At 44.3% G+C, this 19,458-nt stretch overlaps 1 protein-coding gene across 6 annotated transcripts in view; it reads left to right on the top strand.

The window, feature by feature from the left end:
- Positions 1-19,458, top strand: part of SLC20A2 (solute carrier family 20 member 2) — a 103,750-nt gene that overhangs the window by 52,720 nt on the left and 31,572 nt on the right. For 5 of the 6 annotated variants that reach the window (XM_047717214.1, XM_047717210.1, XM_047717213.1 and 2 more), the window contains exons 2-5: positions 5,186-5,738; positions 10,735-10,875; positions 12,260-12,345; positions 15,449-15,545. In XM_047717214.1, coding sequence (XP_047573170.1) covers positions 5,450-5,738; positions 10,735-10,875; positions 12,260-12,345; positions 15,449-15,545 — 613 coding nt within the window. In that variant the 5' untranslated portion in view covers positions 5,186-5,449. The remainder of the gene's footprint in view (positions 1-5,185; positions 5,739-10,734; positions 10,876-12,259; positions 12,346-15,448; positions 15,546-19,458) is intronic. The other variant, XM_047717216.1, reaches the window with a different exon arrangement.

The following is a 19,458-nucleotide window of genomic DNA, read 5'->3' as shown; positions in this document are numbered from 1 at the left end:
AGCTAATAGTTTTGATGGCTGAGTAGCCAGGTTTACGCACAGGTAGCAGAGAGTTGTTAGATTTTACACCATACCATTGAAGAGACCATCTGTCTTCAGATTTCTACCAAAGTGTCAGAAGTCAAGATTCAACCCTAACTTTTAGGAAAATAGGTTTTACATTTCTAGAGGGTAGGTGTGAGTCACTTTTGGTTATGGTTTGTTGTTTTTTTTTTTTAAAGATTTTATTTATTTATTTGACAGATCACAAGTAGGCAGAGTAGCAGGCAGAGAGAGAGGGCGAAGCAGGCTTCCTGCTGAGCAGAGAGCTTGATTCAGGGCTCGATCCCAGGACCATGAGAGCACGACCTGAGCCGAAGGCAGAGGTTTTAACCCACTGAGCCACCCAGGTGCCCCAACTTTGGGTTTAAGTGAGGTGTTGGGAAATTACTTCAGAGCACCAGGGTCCTCTGCATGGAGGACCTGGCTCCTTCCCCTCACCTGTTGTTGGGGGAGCTTGGCCTGGGTGCAGTCCATGAAATCTCAGGGACAAGCTCAGCATAGGCCAGAAGCCAACAGGAGGAAGGGAGGCTGTCTGTGGGCTAGGCCTTTAAAACCACAAGGTCCCTGGGAAGGAGTCCTAATTAAGCCACAGTCCACTCCAGACCTGATTGTCTGGGATGGGTTGTGCCCGCTGAGGGACTGATGGGACTCCAAGGCTGAGAGAGAGAGGGGGGCAGATGGAGGTTTGCAACAGGCATCCTCTTGGCACGTTTGCTTGAGAAGGCCAAGGGTCATCTTGGATGTTACCTTTAGCAACATTTCAGAACTGGAAGCCTCCCAACCAAGCTTTTTTTTTTTTTTTTTTAAGTAATGTCTATTAAGTGCTAGAGCTCAGCCATGTCCCTGTTTTTAAACTATATACAAATTCATCTAGAAATATTCTGAGAATATTTGTTTTCACTTTTTCTTCAACATTCAGATTTCTAGTGTAGATAAGAGGGTATGAGGTAGAGCTGAAGCAGATGCTCACGGAGGGAAATTCTAGAAAGAGAATCTATAAATCTTTGACTCGGGAGTCCTGCCAGTGCTCTCACTGGGCCTGGTGACAGAGGCGTGGCTGGTTCAGAGATCAAGAGACAGAAGTGATGGTGGGCAGGCCTCAGAGTTGAGGAGCTTGCTCAGAAGCATCGAGGGCCCCAAGAGAAGAGAGTGAGGATCTTGTTAACTTTACAAGATTGGGAGGTAGAACTTACAAAACCCCTCAGTACCTCTTCCAGTGATTCCGAACATTCTAAGGTCTCTGTTCCTCTAATGTGAGAGGTCAGTGGCATTTGGAAATTAAAGAGTATCTTGGCACATTCAGTTCTGTGAATCGAAGCCATATAGGGGCTTTCATACAGTGGGGGAAGGCAAGAGAGTTAGGAGGCTTGGCTTGTCCTGACTCTTTTCAGAGAAGCCCTTGCAGGAGAGAGAGAAGAACCAAAGCGTTAGCTAGAAGATCTAAATGCCATTGCGTCCTCGCTGAGAATCATTGCTGAGCAGGAGAGGAGGCATTTCCCTGCGACGCCTCCACACGTCAGGCCTCTCTGTCTCCCAACGACATGATTTCTTTCTGTGAACTCAAATGAATCAATTCTTCAGTATCAGGTCTAGGCTCCCCCATCCCAATATTAAGTAACTATTTGCCTCTGTGTTTTCTTCTTTTCTTCAGGTTTCAGTTTTTACATTTAAATCTTCAGTTCATTTTGGCTGGAGGTAGGAATCTAACTTATTTCTTCCTTCCAGGTAGTTATGAGCAAGTTGGCCCAACATCACTTGTTGAATAAGCCAGCCTTTTCCCCGCGGACTTGATTGCCCACCTCCATCCTGTTTTCAAACAGCCAGCACTGTCTGGTGACACACCGGCTAGACCTCAGCCACTCTGGATTTGGGCTTCTGTACTCCTGACAGATTCCCGTCTCAGCCTTGTGCTCCGTGCTCCCTGGCCCCCCTGCGGGGGGTGCCAAGCTCTGTTTCAGCAATAGACTGTGCGGTTGTTGAAGTGCTTTGTTTTATTTTGCTCCCATTTGATAAAAATGAATGGAGGAGGGAGAAAACCAGGGTGTTGGGCCTTGCCATAAAAAACCCGGTCTTATAAATAGAATAAAAAATAGAAGTCATTTGGTCTCAAAAAAGCCTTTCTCCTCAACCAGATGCTAATTGGACATAATATGAAGGAGAAAACCTGCATTAAAGAACACGGACCCAGTTGTAGAAATTAATTACCTAAGATTATCTGAGTAGGAGAGGGGTCCTGGTCTGAAATGGTGCCTAAGGTATCATAAAGACAAAAGCCTCTCCAAGCCACGCCGGGCTGAGGGCATACCTGCCTTGGTGCTCTTGGATTTGACCTCTGTGTGCAGCCTGTCCCAGAGTGAACCTGTGGGTGAACCTCGCCCTAACGTGTAAAAACAAAACTAGAAACAATACAAAGGAGAATACGTAAAAACTCCCCTTGGCTGTTTCTCAGCCCAGTCCTGCCAGCCAGCAACCATCTGTCTCTCTTAGTCCCCACGCATAGGCCACCACCGCTTGAGCCCCAGAAACCTCCTTAAACGTCCTTTCTCTTCGGTCGGTGGCACGGCCACGCCAGGCCAGGGGCCTCTGTGGGGGCTGCCTGCACCACGCAGTAGCCCTGAAATCAGTCTCAGCACGTTCCCTCTTCTGTCCAGCCCTTTCTGCGCATGGTAGCCACGGTGACCTTCTCGAAAGTCTGATCATGTGGGCCTCCCTCTGGTTACAACCCTGCAGTGACACCCTACTGACCGTGTGGTGGCCACCATCTTCAGCTTGCTGGACGCTGCCTCACACCGGCCTGCCTGTCCTGCCCTGTATTGCCCCTTCCCACCCCTGCTGTGTCTGGAATGCCTTCCTCTCCCCAGAGTTCGCCGCCCCTTCCTAGATTGCCTTTCCTGCTCTCGCAGGCCCGGTCCTGGCCCAGAACTGCGCTCTCACAACACCGTGGGCCGCGGGCCTCCTGCCTCCTTAGCACTCACCACGGCCAAGGGTCGTACATTTGTGTGTTTACGTGGTTAGCGTCTGCCCCCCTCACAGGTCGGTGAGCCCCACATCCATTTTCACTTATCCTCGTGTTCCTAGTGACTGGCACAAGGGAGGTTCTCAATAAATACTTGTTGAATGTTGTTCTTGTTCGCTCTGTTGGCAAGCTAATGTGACAAGATTTCATCAAGATTTCTATTTTAAGATTCGATTGTATTGGTCCAAAATATTCCTATTTTGTATTTTCACTTCTAGATTTGATGTGTCCATGATATTAATAAAATACTCTTTTAGTAGGATATTGTCCCTTGCTGTTAGAATGGTCTTTTCATTTGTCTCACGTGGGCTCTAAATCTCTAGAATTGCATGGGCTTCAAATCTTAGGAAGTGACAGAATCTGTCAGTGTATAATTTCTATTTCATTATATTCCTATAGCATTGCATACATAGATGGCACTATGACCAAATATTTATTATGTACTATTTTAATTTGAAAAGCATGTTACTCAGTTTACAGTTTTGGATGGAAAGGAAAAAATTGTCTGTAACACTACCTGCCACTCAAAGTTAGCCGCTGTTCTGATTTTTAATATATTAACCTGCCTGTCTTTTTATATGGATTTTAATACTACCATGATCACAATATACATAAAATTTAGTGTCCTGTTTTTCCCCCTAAATAATCTTAATGTTGATTGATCATTATACTGTCTGTGACATGACATATGAACCTAATTTATCTAGTTCAGGTCAATAAGCATCTCTGAAGAACCACACTGTGGTAATAAGCACCATTCTGTGCACCTAAGTCAAAAAATTCATTCAAAAAAACACAGATTTTGTACCTCGGCTGTATAATAATAGAATACCACAGTTCCAAAGCTTTTAGTGACATTTTTACTTCTTGGATTTACTAATTTTGTGACATTGCCTTTTTATCTTAGAGGACTTTTCTCCATGTTTAATAGCCCCTTTTTTCATATATTCAAAAAATTGGTTAGGGCTTCCAGCATGCCAGGCACTATTCAATGTCCTGGAGATGCAGCGATGAAACCAAATAAAGTACCCACACCCTCCTGAAAGGAGACAGATAAGAATGAATGAATGAACGAATGCAGTGATAAGTAAAACAGCCAAAAAGTTGGGTGAGAGGGGTGGTTAATGGCATGGGGAGGAGGGGCTGCTCTTTCACAAGGTCAGGGAAGGCCTCTCTGATGGTGACATTTGAGCAGAGACCTAAATAGCATGAGTAGCTACACAGCTGTCAGGGAGAGCTTTTCTGGCATAGGGATCAGCAGGTGCAAAGGCCCAGAGGTGAGAGCGTTTGGTGATTTCAAGGAATAAGAAGGAGGCTGTGAAGGAAGGGGCAATCGGAGCTGAGGACAGTGGGCTGGGGTGGGGCCTTCAGGAGACCGTGGAGGGCCTTCCAAGCCGTGGGGTGAGGCCTCTGGCCTTTCCTCTGAGTGAGGGATGGGTAGTCGGGGAATAGTAAGATGATCTGAATCATGTTTCAGTAGGATCACTTCATTCTGCAGCTTTCTGTCTTCCTCCTGGGGGCCTTCGGTTTCCACCTTTGTCAGCCTCTGACAAAGTATACTTTATACTAGACGTAAACAAAGTATAGTCGCTGTATACTAGAGCCTGTAAGCCTTCTTTCAGACACATGCACAGTGTGCTCGTAGAGTGCTCATTCTTGACTGTAAATGTTCAGGCAGGTCATTAGCCACACCCTGTGGTGTCACAGAATAATATTTGGTCATCACTGGTCCAAGAATCAGGCACATTCCACGTATCTGAAAAACTCTATAACTGAGTTTTTCATTTCTTTATCTTTTACCCATTTGAAGCAATTTTTTCTTTCTGAAAATAATGACCAAATATGTTTTTCAGATTGCAAAAAGTCATATCCTGTTAAGGCTTATTGTCAACCTGTAATTCTCAAGCATACTTCACCCTCTGATATTCTAGAAACCACCTTTTCTCGTGGGGGGGTGGGGGGAGACTTTAAACTAATTATAATCTTCCTTGAGTTGCTTTATGGTTAGATCTGTCAAATGCCAAAGTTAGAGCCCATTAGTAGGCTTAAAACACTTATTTCTGATGGAACGAACTGTTACAGGTTGCTTAGCGTAATTGATTTCCTTTGTTTTCTTTTCTGTTATAGGAGGAGACATCACAGCTTTCCCAGATTGGGAGGAAAAATATGGAATGTGTTTTACCACTGACTGAACACAACCAAATGAACTGTACTGACAGTAGTTTGAAAACCAGCAGTTAGCAGTTTGTTCAGGCTCTAACATTGTCCAGCACTTTCCAGAGCAAACTCACTGTTTACAAGAACTCTCGGCCTTACGACGTTTATAACCTCAAGCTTTGTTTATTTAAAATATTTCTGCAAAAGAAAAGTACCCGGAGCCCACTTTCCAAAATGGCCATGGATGAGTATTTGTGGATGGTCATTTTGGGTTTTATCATAGCTTTTATCTTGGCGTTTTCTGTTGGTGCAAACGATGTTGCCAATTCATTTGGTACTGCTGTGGGCTCTGGCGTGGTGACCTTGAGACAAGCATGCATTTTGGCTTCAATATTTGAAACCACTGGCTCAGTGTTACTGGGAGCCAAAGTGGGAGAGACCATTCGAAAAGGTATCATTGATGTGAACCTATACAATGAGACAGTAGAAACACTAATGGCCGGGGAAGTTAGTGCAATGGTCGGTAAGTAGCCTTATTCTTTACATCAATGGGAAATGCACCTGATGGCCTACTTCTGTACAAATATTTCTGTCATGTCCATAAGTGTGATTTTTGTTTTAACTTCAAAACTGGTTTGATGTTTCATATATACTACATCTTATTTTTGCTTTCTGCATTTTAACTTGATTTTTTTTAATGTTCAGATATCAAATTTTTAGCAAACATTGTTGTTAAAATAGATTTGGCTAAAAGTACTTTTTATAAAGTAACAGACAAAGATGTTTGTAGACTAGCTGTCATTTTAAAGTAGTTTGAGAACCCTTAAAGAGATAACAAGTCTCGGTGAATGTGTTTGTAAGGTTGACTTGTGAGATATCCTTGACAGTTGATGCCTGTTTTTCCATAGGTTATTCATCAGTTAGGCTGCATGCAATGTTTTGAAAACATGGATGCCAAAAAACCAATATTTATTAAGTTTTGTGTCCTCAGTTTGAGGTTTTGAGCCTGACTGAATCAATGTCAAGTGCTTTTGTTTCAGGAAATTCTAGTCTTCTACCTTATTTTTAATCCCTTTGCTGGGATTTTTGATTTTTGTTTTGATTTTTGATTTTCTAATTCTACCTCTAGGAGATCCATTTGGGATGATGTTTGTTTTGTTTTCTGGCCAAACAACCATTTGTGTGTCACCTGTTTACAGTACAACCTTATATTGGTAGTTTCAAGTTGTCTAGATGAGGGGGAAGTATAGAGGGCAGTGAAACATGGTAGCAAGCTGACTGACCAGCCAGTCGGTGTGATTTCTCCACTGGCCAGGCTGACCATCAGCTGCAGGCACCATGGGGGTGCTGCCCTGTCTGCCCTTGCTACCTCCGGAAAGAAGATTCAGGCAGGAATGCTTAAGTGCAGCCCCCAGGACTCTTGCTCTGCTTGTCTCTGGGTAGCAATGACATCACAGCAGACAGCTGATCTGTATGGGTAATTTGGTTAGGGAGAAGATGATTAGAGAAGAGCCCTACCACCTTCTGCTTTCAACAGGACATACCCTTTTGTAGGAAGGGTTCTGCAGTAGGAGGTAAGGTGGCTGGTGTACCAAGAACACAGCTATAGTCCACAGGCCTATGTGGACTATGTGGAAGCACCCAGAATGTGGAAATTATTTACCAAATATAAGATGGCCCACCATCTTTTTGCAATAGCAGGTTAGTTTGAGAAATTGTTGAGGTGTTTGATCCATATCCAATTCCTATGTACTAAGGTATTAAATACCAAGCACACGACACTGGTAATACATGCTAAGGAGTTCTGTATCTCAACATTTTGTGTTTTAATGACGTAAGGTTTATGATTGCTTTCATGACAACAGCTGTTTTAATGACTGGGTTTTATTTACCTTCACTGGTTATCTGTTTCTCATCATAGCCAGATAAAAGTGAAATTTCCCTTAGAAAAATGACAGTTCTTTTTAAAAGTCATGCTTGGTTGTCGTGATAGGAATTAAGACATAGTCATAGTGAGCTAAAATTAAGATTTCTCTAGTCAGGATGATATGGGCAAGAAATGTTGAAAGTAGGGGAAAAATAAAGAAAAGCATTTATAAAATTAAGGGTTTTTGTTTTGTTTTGTTTTGTTTTTTTTATTTGACAGAGAGATCACAAGCAGGCAGAGAGGCAGGCAGAGAGAGAGGAGGAAGCAGGCTCCCCGAGAGAGCAGAGAGCCCGATGCGGGGCTCGATCCCAGGACTCCGAGATCATGACCTGAGCCGAAGGCAGCGGCTTAACCCACTGAGCCACCCAGGCGCCCCTATAAAATTAAGTTTTAACAGTAGCTTCTTCTGTCATTGGATAAAACTTCTGAGGAATAGTTGTATTTATATTTTTTTAAGATTTATTTATCAGAGAGTGAGTGAGAGAGAACACACAAGCAAGGGGGGCTGTAGGCAGAGGGAGAGGGAGAAGCAGACTCCCCACTGAGCAGGGAGCCTGATGCAGGACTCGATCCCAGGACTCTGGGATCATGACCTGAGCAGTTGGCAGATGCTTAACCGACTGAGCCACCCGGGCACCCTGGCATGGTTGTGTTGTTTATAAAGAGATTTGTTGGTGAGGCCACACAGAGGCCCCGGCTTAGACTAGAAGCCTCGTGAGCTCAGAGCTTCATGTCACTGCTCACTTTTCATGTGGGCAGTATGACTTGTCCAGTTTTTCAGTTCTCCCACCCTGGCCTTTGGCTCTTCACTGGAAGAATGAAGAATACTTACCTCAACTAGAATTTAGGTTAACCAAAGCAATTTGAGGTTTTGCTTGAATAACTTGATGTTGTTTGCTTTGGTTTCTTTCTTGTAATCTTCCTTTTTTTCTTCCTTTCTCTTTTGGTGTATGGGTAGATGAATCTCAAAGCCTATTTTGTTGGGAATTTATGTGAATTACTAGATTTTTAGAATTGGGTTCCTTGCAAATGAGAGCTTTGTTAATTTAAGGCGGTGGTATAATTATTATTGGCCAAAACCAAAGCTGATTCTTTTCCAATGCCTGAATTGTCCCTTTCTCCTTCTTCTAAATTCGATATCCATTTCTTCTCTCTTTATCTCCCCCTGTCATATTCTATTCTTTCTTTTTTCTTTAGAAATGTCTCCCCAAGCCCTTGGGTCTCTGTGCTTTCTGATAGAGTGGTGGTAGCATTGGGTTGGTTGGGTGGAAGAGATTATTTTTGCCAGCTAAACTTCCAGAATTAAGCCCCTTTGTACACTAAGCTCAGCCCTAAAGCAATAGTCGGTCCACTTAGTATGAAACCACCAATGGAATGGTTCCAAAAATCTACTGAGAATTCAGAACTCACCATCTTCTCATGGATATCTGTAATAGCATGAACAAGCGGTCTTCTTGAACCAAAGTAAGAAGTGCCCCATCCCTTTTCCTGTGCCGAGCACACTCACGCTGCCTGTCTGCTTCTAGCATGACCGGGCACCTTTGCGCGGCCACCTCCCCACATTCCCCCAACTTTCCCTAGATTTTGTCTTATACCTTTATTCCGCACTTAATCCCTTCCTTTTTATAAGATATCATTATCTCAAGTTAAAATATCTCTGTCTTTCTTCCCACTGTTTTTCTTAACACTAGTGTAATCCCATTGGCCTTCGGAAATTCCCAAGGCTTAGGAGGCCTCGCGCTCTCACTTTGCCAGGCGCCCTGCAAATCCCTGCCTCTGCCTTGCCCTCCTTTCCGCTGCCCCTCCCCTCCCACCCCCTGGCCCCCTTCCTGACTAGGCAGGCCTGTCCTCCCTGACCTTTCCTTACAAACCCTTCTGCTCCAGGACCATTGTTATAAAGTCAGCCAGAGAAGGGATAGCAGCTTTCAGGAAAGAAAATCTCATGGTCTGAATTCATCTGGGTGAGTTTATACTCCTCTCTGAACGTCACCAGATTATTTTCAGTTTGTAAGAATAGAAATCATAAAGTTTCTTTCTCAAGTTATAGCTCTGTGCCATGTAACGTGCTCTAAACCCTGGCTCTATTTTTAACACAAACTAGTCAGTCACTCAGAAGCTCAGGGCTTAGATGGGAAGGCTTAAGGAATTGTCCACAGGGAGGCGTGGCTGCCGCCACAGAGCCTGTCACCAGTTTGGCAACACGGGGCCGGCCCCTCCTCCTCCCAGCACATGCTTCAGGGGTAGCCACGGACAGGGTCAAGCCCAGTTTGGCTCACAGGTGGGGCATGCCCAGCTTTACGGAGCAGTGGTCAGCATTGCTGCCCAAACTAGGGCCTGTACAGCCAGTAATGATCCTTTTTAAGTCAGATCTTTTTGTAGAAAATGCCAGGGATCCGCTTAAAAGTGCTGCTGCCAAGCAACCAGATTTCCAGAATTAACATTTGGGATTAATAACGTGCCCTGCTTATCAGCCAAGCCCTTTGTTCCCTTACAGTTCTATATGAGCTTTTCAACAACTGTTTCTGAAAGTGATCTCGCCCAGCTGATGCTTTTAATACGATGCAAAATTTGATCTGCTTATGAAAATATCTGGAGTGACCTGTAGCCTAGAAAAACATTAAGCCTGGAAAAGGAGGTGAAATTGAGGTAAAAGGACACAAAGCCAAAGCTAAGGATCCTCTTAACTGGTAAGAATTAGAAGACTCGAGAAAGTAGACCAAGAAAATGCCTGGCATTCTGGTCAGGGGCTGAGAGCAGATGCCCACCTGTGGGTTAAATGTCTTAGTGACTTCTCATGCAAAAGAGACAAATACAAAAAAGCAACGTGGAATTACATGCTCTCTTTTTTCATTGAGGTGTCACTGACGTGTAATGCTAGATTAGTTTCAGGTGTACAGTGTAATGATCCACTGTTTGCATATTACAGTCTCTCTTACAGACTAATCAATGTGACCTCGCCAGAGTCTAGCCCTCCTTGTTATGTGACCATAGGGTTAACTGCAGTGACATCTTTTCCAGTATGCAGCCTTTCCTACTTCTCTTGTTCACTAGAGTCTGTAATCTCTTGCTCAGTCTTGGCCACACTTCACATTAGAACAAGTTCATCGTCAACACCTGTACCTAACTGTGGAAAAGGCAGTTAATAACTGGCATCGAGAGACTTTTCTGGAAATATTTTCAATAAATCATCATTATCCCTTCAGTGTTGAAGAGTGTCCCTTTGACTAAAGTGAGTGATTTTTGTCAGGACTTTAGCACTCTGTAAAGAAAGAATCCATTAGGGGCGCCTGGGTGGCTCAGTGGGTTAAGCCGCTGCCTTTGGCTCAGGTCATGATCTCAGAGTCCTGGGATTGAGCCCCGAGTCGGGCTCTCTGCTCAGCGGGGAGCCTGCTTCCTCCTCTCTCTCTGTCTGCCTCTCTGCCTACTTGTGATCTCTCTGTCAAATAAATAAATAAAATCTTTAAAAAAAAAATCAACCCTAGGGAGATACTGTTATGGAGAACTGTAATTTGGATTTCTTCCTTTTGTGGCTGTTTGAGGTACTGTATTCTATATCTGACTTTTTTTTTTTTTTAAATATCTCAACCTACAGGGTCAGCAGTTTGGCAGTTGATTGCGTCCTTCCTGAGACTCCCCATCTCGGGCACTCATTGCATTGTCGGTTCTACCATAGGATTCTCACTTGTCGCGATTGGCACACAAGGTGTACAGTGGATGGAGCTCGTCAAGATTGGTAATTGCCATTTTCTTTTACCTTTCAGAAGCACAGTTTACATTTTCTAGAGTAAGTCTTATTGAAAGTCACCATTATCATCTATTTTTCCCTTCAAATGTTAAGGTTTATTTCTTTTCTCTTTTTTTCAAATGTTAAGTTTTAGAAGATAAGACCTATGTGGGTAATGCATTTCCCCCTAAGATTTCTGCTAACGGAGACTGTGAACTTTTATGTGTTGAACTGTTTTCTAATGCCACTCTTTTCAGATGTCATCTGGCTCTGAAAATCAGTATCTATCTGTTGTTCCCAGACAAAAAAGAAATGTATGTGATTGAAATGAGCCTGTAGTCAGAAAAACGAGGCCCTCATGAAGGAAATACCTTCCGTGTCCAGGAGGCAGGGTTCGTGGTGGTGGGGAAGCCAGGGACCGAGGCCGGGCTTACTTAGCTCACGGCATTCAGCAGGTCTCCCTGTCTGCCCCCACAGAAGAGGCACTCTAGTGCTCTTTCTGGGTTGTAGGCTGCCCAGCAGGGACGGGTATGACAGGTCTGATGGTCGGCCTCCTGGCTCTGCCTTTTAGCAAGAGGGAGGAAATCCATTCAGCCCCACAAGTACAAACCCACCTGTTCTGAACAATATTCTCTTGCCCCATCTCCACCCACTGGGTTACTCACCCGTATCAGAATCACAGTGGCCTCAAGAGCTCTAGGTCAAACAGATCCCTGACCTCCCAAGCCAGGGACACAGATGGCTGGGAAAATCACCTTAGATCCCAGGAGGCTTCTAGAACAATGTCTCTCAACTCTGGCTATACTTGAGAATTAGCTGGAGAAGCAGTTAAAAAATATCAATGCCCAGAGCCCCATTCCAAACCTTTTAAATCTAAATTCTGGGGGTGGAATCTGAGCGTAACTGGTGTTTGAGAACTCCCCAGATGTTTCCAGTGTGCAGCCAAGATGGGAACTGCTGAGCCACGGTGCCAGGATGGCCGTACCAGGCTGACCTAGGAAAATGAAATGGAAGGTGGCTCTCCTTTTAAATAACTTTACTGTTGAGCAAGGACCAGGTCTCCATCTGTGGATGGGTAAGAAGAACAGACAAAAGGGACTCAGAGGGAATCACAGGAGACTCTTTTCCGAGGCCAGGCTCAGGGATCCCTTACCTGACGGTGTGCTGAGAGAGTGCTCACGGACGAGGGACTTTGTCTGTGTGTGAGGATAGCTGTGCACGTGTGAAGGTCAGCCCTGCCAGGGAAGTAGGGTCAGTTGGGTTCTGAGTTAAGGTGAGTAATTCCAGCAATATCTATTAGTGTTGGTACTATGTGTTGGTTATCATTCTATTATATAAATATGACTTATGTAGAATTTTAACATTCATTAGATTTTTTTTTTTAATTATTCAGTTGCTTCTTGGTTTATATCTCCACTGTTGTCTGGTTTCATGTCTGGCGTGCTGTTTGTACTGATCAGAATTTTCATCCTAAAGAAGGTAAGTGAGGCTGTTATGTTTTTATTAAGTTTTAGAACTAATTTGGTTCTATTTAATAGAAATGAATAGTTAAGGAGTCAGAGGAATGATTGTATTTTTACTTTGTTAAGGCACGGCACCCTGCAGTTAGAATTAGACTTTATTTTAAAGTAGGCCAAAAGGGGCGGCTGGCTGGCTCAGTCCATAGAGCATGTCACTCTTGATCTCAGGGTTGTGGTTTCAAGCCACACATTGGGTATAAAGACTACTTAAAAATAAAATCTTTAACAAAAAATAAAGTCGGCAGAATAAGTCAAGGTAGAGTACTAAGGGGCTCCCCTAGAAAGCAGCATTGTAAATAGTGTTTCGTATCCTGTGATTTAGTTCATTAGTCAGTGCTCCCTGGCATTGCACACAGACCTCAGAAAAGGAAGAGTAATTCTTTCCTGAATGTTAAATAGAACAGAGAGTGATAGTGCGAAGATTTTGAAGTAGACTACCACTACACGCACCTGGAAAATTTCTTTTCCCAAATATAAAGTGTTTTCTGTATTTTAACAGAGAAAAAGCAAGCTTGAGACACTGACTTTTTCTTCTCCCCGAGGAAAGGATGAAAAGAAGGAAATATACTTATTGGGGGTAGATTTTATCAAGAATGAAAGGAAATTGAAATTAGAACTTACTAAGATCCCTATTCTGGAGGAAAAAACTTGCTTGTATTTTTTTGACCATCAAGGGGTTGTTGCAATATTTTATACACCCTGAAGCAGGCCCCGGGTCCCTGTGTCGCAGCGCTCACTGAGCACGTGTGGGGCAGGTCTTCCCTCAAGTGTATCCTCACTTGAAGACGCCGCTATTTCCCATTGGTGCTGCCTGGCAGTCTACCGGAGGACTCCCTTCTCTTGGATCCGTACAAAGCTACATTCCTTCTCTTGGGCTCCCTCCATACTAATATTTATATACATCTTGGAAGGTGCCACCCTCTCTTGCCTGCTAGACTTCACTTTTCCGACTTCCTCTGCCTGGAACCCATCCTTGCCTGGCAAACTCCTGCTGCTCCCCAGCCATCATGGGCCACTTCCTTGAAAACCTTTCTTCTCCCACCCAGTTCTGGTTGTGTCCCTCCCTCTCATGCTTCTACGATGCTGTTTTTTCTTACCATTGCACTGTTGTGCTGTGTGGTGGTGTACGACTTACATGCTGGCCTGCTTGCCATCCGACTGTAAGATCTGTGAAAGTAGAACCATGACTGTCTTGTTCACTTTGGTGTTCCAGTGCCCAGCACTGTGTTTGGGAAGACACTAGTATTTAAGAGGGAACGACGGATGCTTAGATAAGTGGCAGATGATGGATAGATGGATGGAAGGAAGGAAAGAAAGGAGAGAGGGAAAGAAGGAGGGAGGGAGAGAGCCAGGAGGGAGGAGAGAAGACAGGTCTGGAGACAATTGGCATTTGAGTTTTAAGAATAAGTTATTTGAGAAAAAATAAAGTGATTCAATTAAAAAGACCATAAACTCAACACTTGTACACCTTCCCAGGTTTCCGGGTGGGTGTCTTTGTTCAGTACCTCTCGTCCTGAGAGAACGTTTTGGAAACCAGGGGCAGTGGGCATTTGAGCACCCGAGCATTTAATTTGTAGCGGGACCTGGGTTCTTGTCACATGGTACACGACAGGTTGGAAGAGCACTGTACCTCATCCCTGCTCCTGCCCTGGGTCCTGGCTTCTTCCTGTTTGCTGGTCTGGCTATGAGTCTCATGCAGTTGAATCACTTGCGATACCCGCTCTTACTGATCCTTATACCCCATTACCATTCAACTCAAGCCTCTTGACAAGTGCTGATGGCTACTTGAGACATTCCAGAATAGGTTCTTAATGGGTTGTACTGTTCTGCAGACACACTTGATTTCCATACATGTTTGCATTTGGTAGTAGGAATCTTAGTCTCTACTTCTCCTTACTCCCATAGCCCACAGTAGTTCTTAGATCTCATTTTCTTTTTATCATGGGTAGGTGGCAGATTCATATAAACACCAGTGTCTTATGCGGTTATTAGAAATTAGACATTGTTTGAATGATTTAAGTGACATCTAACATGCCAGTGCTGTATTGAGGAGTTCCCAGTCTATGGTTTTTTATTTTTTTAAAGAATTTATCTATTTATTTATTTGTCAGAGAGAGACAGAAGGTACAAGCAGGGGGAGCAGCAGGTAGAGGGAGAAGCAGACTCCCCACTGAGCAGGGAGCCCGACTTGGGACTTGATCCCAGGACCCTGGTATCATGACCTGAGCCTAAGGCAGATGCTTAACCAGCTGAGCCACCCAGGCACTCCAGTCCATATTTTTGCTTCAATATGTTCTGTAGATCTTCTTAAAACCCTCCGTTTCAAATATTCTCTCAGATGTTATTTAGTGTGAAACATAATGCAGTACTATTCTTGTTAAAGTATTAGATTTAGGGAATGTACCAGAAGCCTCAAGTTGTAAAAAAATGTTTTATTAGACAAAGAACCCCCAGTTCTTTTTCATTTTCTGTAGTTGAAGGTTAAATACTATGCTTTATGAAAAGATCTTAAAAAATCACAGCCCATGGTAATATATTTGCCTTATACATTTTAATAGAGCTAAAATGTATTGTGTAATAGGGTGAAGTAAAATCTCCCAGTAATGCAGTGGTGTTTAAGTCACTTGGCTCTCTGAGTGCCTCCTCCTAAGGCTGAGCCTCAAGATATTGGTTGCAAGCAGATTTTTAGGGCCAAACCTGAACTTCGCTGGAGGAGTGAGCACCACCGGTTTTGAAGCAGATGCTGAGCTCTGGGCTTCGGTCCCCAGGGACTGGCTTAACCTCACAGCTCTGCTCTGTTTCTAAATCTGACATCAGCTCATGTGATTCTAGCGCTTCAATGTGTCTCCTGGCCACAATAGTGCTCTTTGAAACAGTATTTGTGTAGGAGACACGGCCCAGGCTGATGTGCAACAGGTCACACGGCAGCGACATGGCCTGCCATTCTGGCCACACCACTGTTTGGAAGCCTTTCTCGTAACAGTGTTTTCTATCATTTTGCCTGTGTTGGCTCCAGAGGCTTCCTGAATCCTGACCTTCCACTTTATCTCATTATCATACAGGAGGACCCTGTTCCCAATGGCCTGCGGGCACTCCCAGTGTTCTATGCAGCTACAATAGCAATAAATGTGTTTTCCATCATGTACACGGGAGCACCAGGTAAGAATTCCTCAGAAGCTTAAATTCAGCAGGCAAGCTGTGTATCGTTAGACTTCACAGTCTCATTGGGCGCACTGTTGTTGGCTGACAGTAAAAAACCTCCTTCATGCTCATTACGGAGGAGGAAAAAGAGTAGTAAATGCATGTCTTTGTTTTAAATACTCAAGAAGTATGTAAAGGACAAAGGCAACAAACAGATTTTCAAGTGAAAAAAGAAATTTGAAGCCTTCCTTCTGCCTTTTGCGCTGCTGTGGAACCACCGTGGCCTTCATGTGCTGAGTCTCAGCACAGGGTCTAACACTGAGCACCTCCCCTGAGCCATGGAGGCGTTTGGGGGGGGGGAGCGCACATGAATGGTAGCGGCCACACGTCGGTGACATGCAGAGGCAGCTCTGACGTGGCCTGTGGCACAAACGCCAAATTCCCTGGCATTTGTCTGACCAAAGAATCCAGTGAGTGGACGCTACCTCCCCACCCCCTGCTTTTTTAAGATGCTGAAATCAGTGGTGATTATTTTCAGAATTACTTCTTCCCATTCTGAAAGCTTTTGTTCTTCTTATTAGGTTTTCAGGGGCTTTGGGGGGTGTAGGGTTAAAAGTTGTTTTCTTTTGCATTTTGGATGGCTAAAGAGAGACATACATGGTGTTCCAATTGGCAAACATTTCAGTATGGTGAGCATTCCAATGAAAATCATTCTGTACATGGTTTGGTAGAGAGGTTTCCTCCCACTGCTCTTTGTGGTGGCCTCATACAGCGAGATCCTAAATACACCTGTTACTGTGGGGATATCTGGAGTCAGCAGATAGTTTGTGTTATTTTTCTTCTTGTGAATATTCTTTATGGAGTAAGATTCAGTTATCGGCCATATCTGACCAAAATCTCCTTCTTCCTGTTCAAAAAGATAAAATTTCCCCTAAGTAGCATGTCATAACAGTTAAGAAGTACCCTTTTCCAAAATGGGGGAATGTCCTTACGAATTCCTCAAGCTCAGTGTCATCAAGGCCGTGTTTCTCAGATTTTATTTTATCAGACATATCTAATTATGTGTGTGTACTTCAGTACTGCACATAAGAAACTTTTTCTGAATGAATGTTAACATCACATAACTTTCTGATTTGGCCTCTCTGCAGCATTCGGAGTGTTAATCTTCAGGGTTTAAATACTCATGATCAGGACTTCCAGACTTTGGGTGGGAGCCCGGGGGTAGAGCATCACAGCTGCTTTAAGTTATATGGAAAGCACAAAGCCGAGGCGCATGGGGACGAGGAGGGCTGAGAGGGATGGAACCCCAGTCTCAGATATGAGCAGCCTGGTGGCCCTGGGCGTTTTGTAATTTATGGACTGGGAAGGGTGTGTGTCACAGACTGTCTTCTCAGTACATAAGAAAATTGGACGTGGGGAGAACATAGCTCTGCACCACAAAGTTAATCCTACCACCAAGTGTGACTGTCCCGAAGCGTTCACACGGTGCTCAGCCGGCCCTGAGCACCAGGAGGGGAAAGAGCCGTCGTGGAGCTGCGGCGTGCATCCCATCTCCTCGCTCCTTGGAACTCTTGTTCTTTTTTTTTTTTTTTTAAGATTTTATTTATTTATTTATTTGACAGAGAGAGAGAGAGATTTATTTATTGACAGAGAGAGAGATCACAAGTAGGCAGAGAGGCAGGCGGGGGCGCGGGGAGGAGGCTTCCCACTGAGCAGAGAGCCTGATGCGGGGCTTGATCCCAGGACCCTGAGACCATGACCTAAGCCCAAGGCAGAGACTTAACCCACTGAGCCACCCAGGCGTTCCAGGGACTCTTGTTCTTAATTTTATATCGGCTCCCAGAGCACAGAGTGGCGGAAGGAAAAGCCCAGCCGGTGTCAACAGCCACCTCTCGGCTTAGTGATTTTGGGGACTGAGGGGAGGCTGGGGATGCCTTTGTAGTACCAAGTCCCAGAAATGGGAATTGTTTTAAATGAGGATGATTTATTTTTATTTCTGCATTTTGTTTTTTTCTACGCTCTATGCTTCTTGCTTCTGGTGGTTCTTCTGAACGTCAGAAGTCAACTGTGTGATTTTAAGTAAAATTTGCCTTATTCTGTACTTGGTCTAATTTTTTCCATCTCTTCTTTCCCGTTTCCTCATCATTTGCTGCAGTTTTACTGCAGATTTGCTGAGAGAATCATCTGAGGGGAGTAGTAAATATTGTAGAGAAAACTGAACTGTATGATGGATGAGATGCTAAGGATAACATTAGTACTTCACAAGGAGGCTGAAAGAAAGAAAGAATATAAATGCTGAGTTTTAGTGAGCTGAATCACACATGAATTAATCCTTTTGGTCCCCTGGCAGTGCAGACAGGGAAGCGAGGCATGGCAGAGCTGAGTCTCCAAGGGCATGTAACTAGTGAGGTAGAGAATCGTACTCCCGAGCCCCGGGTTCTGTGTGATGATGTTACACTGACACATGACATGGGTTAGACACCTGCTACACAGTTCCTGGTCCCTCCTGTCACCGTTAATGACAGTCAGTGCTAAACTTGGAGCCTACTTCAAACAAACAAACAAAAATACACCAACCTTCATACATTCTTCCCCTTCTTTTCATTCTCTGTACAAATGGCTTCCAGTGCGGTCACCTGAGTGGCTCATTCAGTTAAGCATCCAACTCTTGATTTTGGCTCAGGTCATGATCTCAGGGTCATGAGATTGAGCCCCACGGTGGCCTCTATGGGGGCTTGGAACCTGCTTAGGATTCTTTCCCTCTGCCTCTCCTCCTGCTCTCTCTCCCTTTCTCTTTCAAAAAAAAGGCTTCTAATACATTTAGAAACCTGGTTCTATGTTTTTGTATATATTTAATATACAGGTACTGTAAAGAGAGTAACTACCTCTTTTAGTATTTTTTTAAAGATTTATTTATTTATTTATTTGACAGAGAGAGAGATCACAAGTAGGCAGAGAGGCAGGCGGTGGGGGGTGGGGAAGCAGGCTCCCTGCTGAGCAGAGAGTCCAATGCGGGACTCGATCCCAGGACCCTGGGATCATGACCTGAGCCGAAGGCAGAGTTTTTAACCCACTGAGCCACCCAGGCGCCCCACTACCTCTTTTATTTATTTTTTTTTTAAGATTTTTATTTATTTATTTGACAGACAGAGATCACAAGCAGGCAGAGAGAGAGGAGGAAGCAGGCTCCCTGCTGAGCAGACAGCCCGATGTGGGGCTTGATCCCAGGACCCCGGGATCATGACCTGAGCTGAAGGCAGAGGCCTTAACCCACTGAGCCACCCAGGTGCCCCCCACTACCTCTTTTAATTAGGGATATTAAAACATCTGTACAAGAACCTCCAGGATCATTCCTCGTTTGAAAGCCCAGATAGTATTCGCCCCACTGGGATTAACATTAAGGACTTTGGTTGGGCAGCTGTGCTGTCAGAACGTCACATCTCACCTCTCTGAGCCTCTGTGCATCACGATAAAGTAAGGACAGCAGGAGGACTTCCGCGAAAGGCCACCACATTATCTGAGACAATGCAGGCAGGTTGCGCACACAGTGCCCGGCCCATAGTGACTCGCAATGTGTTTAGGGCCTATTTTGTGACCGTCAATCATAAGTAGCCTCATCTTTTCCGCCTCAAGTTGCCAGCATATCCTGAGTCATCCTATCTTTTTATTTTTTCCACACATGTCAGTTTGGAAAGCTTCTTACTTGAAGTTTCCCAGGCAGGTAGGGGGATGGGGAGGGCTTGCCTAGAGGAGAAGGAAAGAAAAGAAGGTCATTTTGTTTCCCCACTAAGTCAGAAAAGGACTTTGCTAATATTTTGTTCCTGGGGCATGTTTGTAGAATACCATTAAGTGCGTCCAGATCTTCTGTTTATTTAAGCAAAGGTTAACTTTTGCCCTTCAAACCAGACTTCCATTGTCTAGTGCTCCACTC

Source organism: Lutra lutra, chromosome 2 (genome assembly GCF_902655055.1).
Source record: "Lutra lutra chromosome 2, mLutLut1.2, whole genome shotgun sequence".
Classification (NCBI taxonomy): Eukaryota; Metazoa; Chordata; class Mammalia; order Carnivora; family Mustelidae; genus Lutra; species Lutra lutra.
The sequence above is the reverse complement of the archived record's forward strand: the minus strand, read 5'-3'. Positions and strand labels throughout refer to the sequence as shown.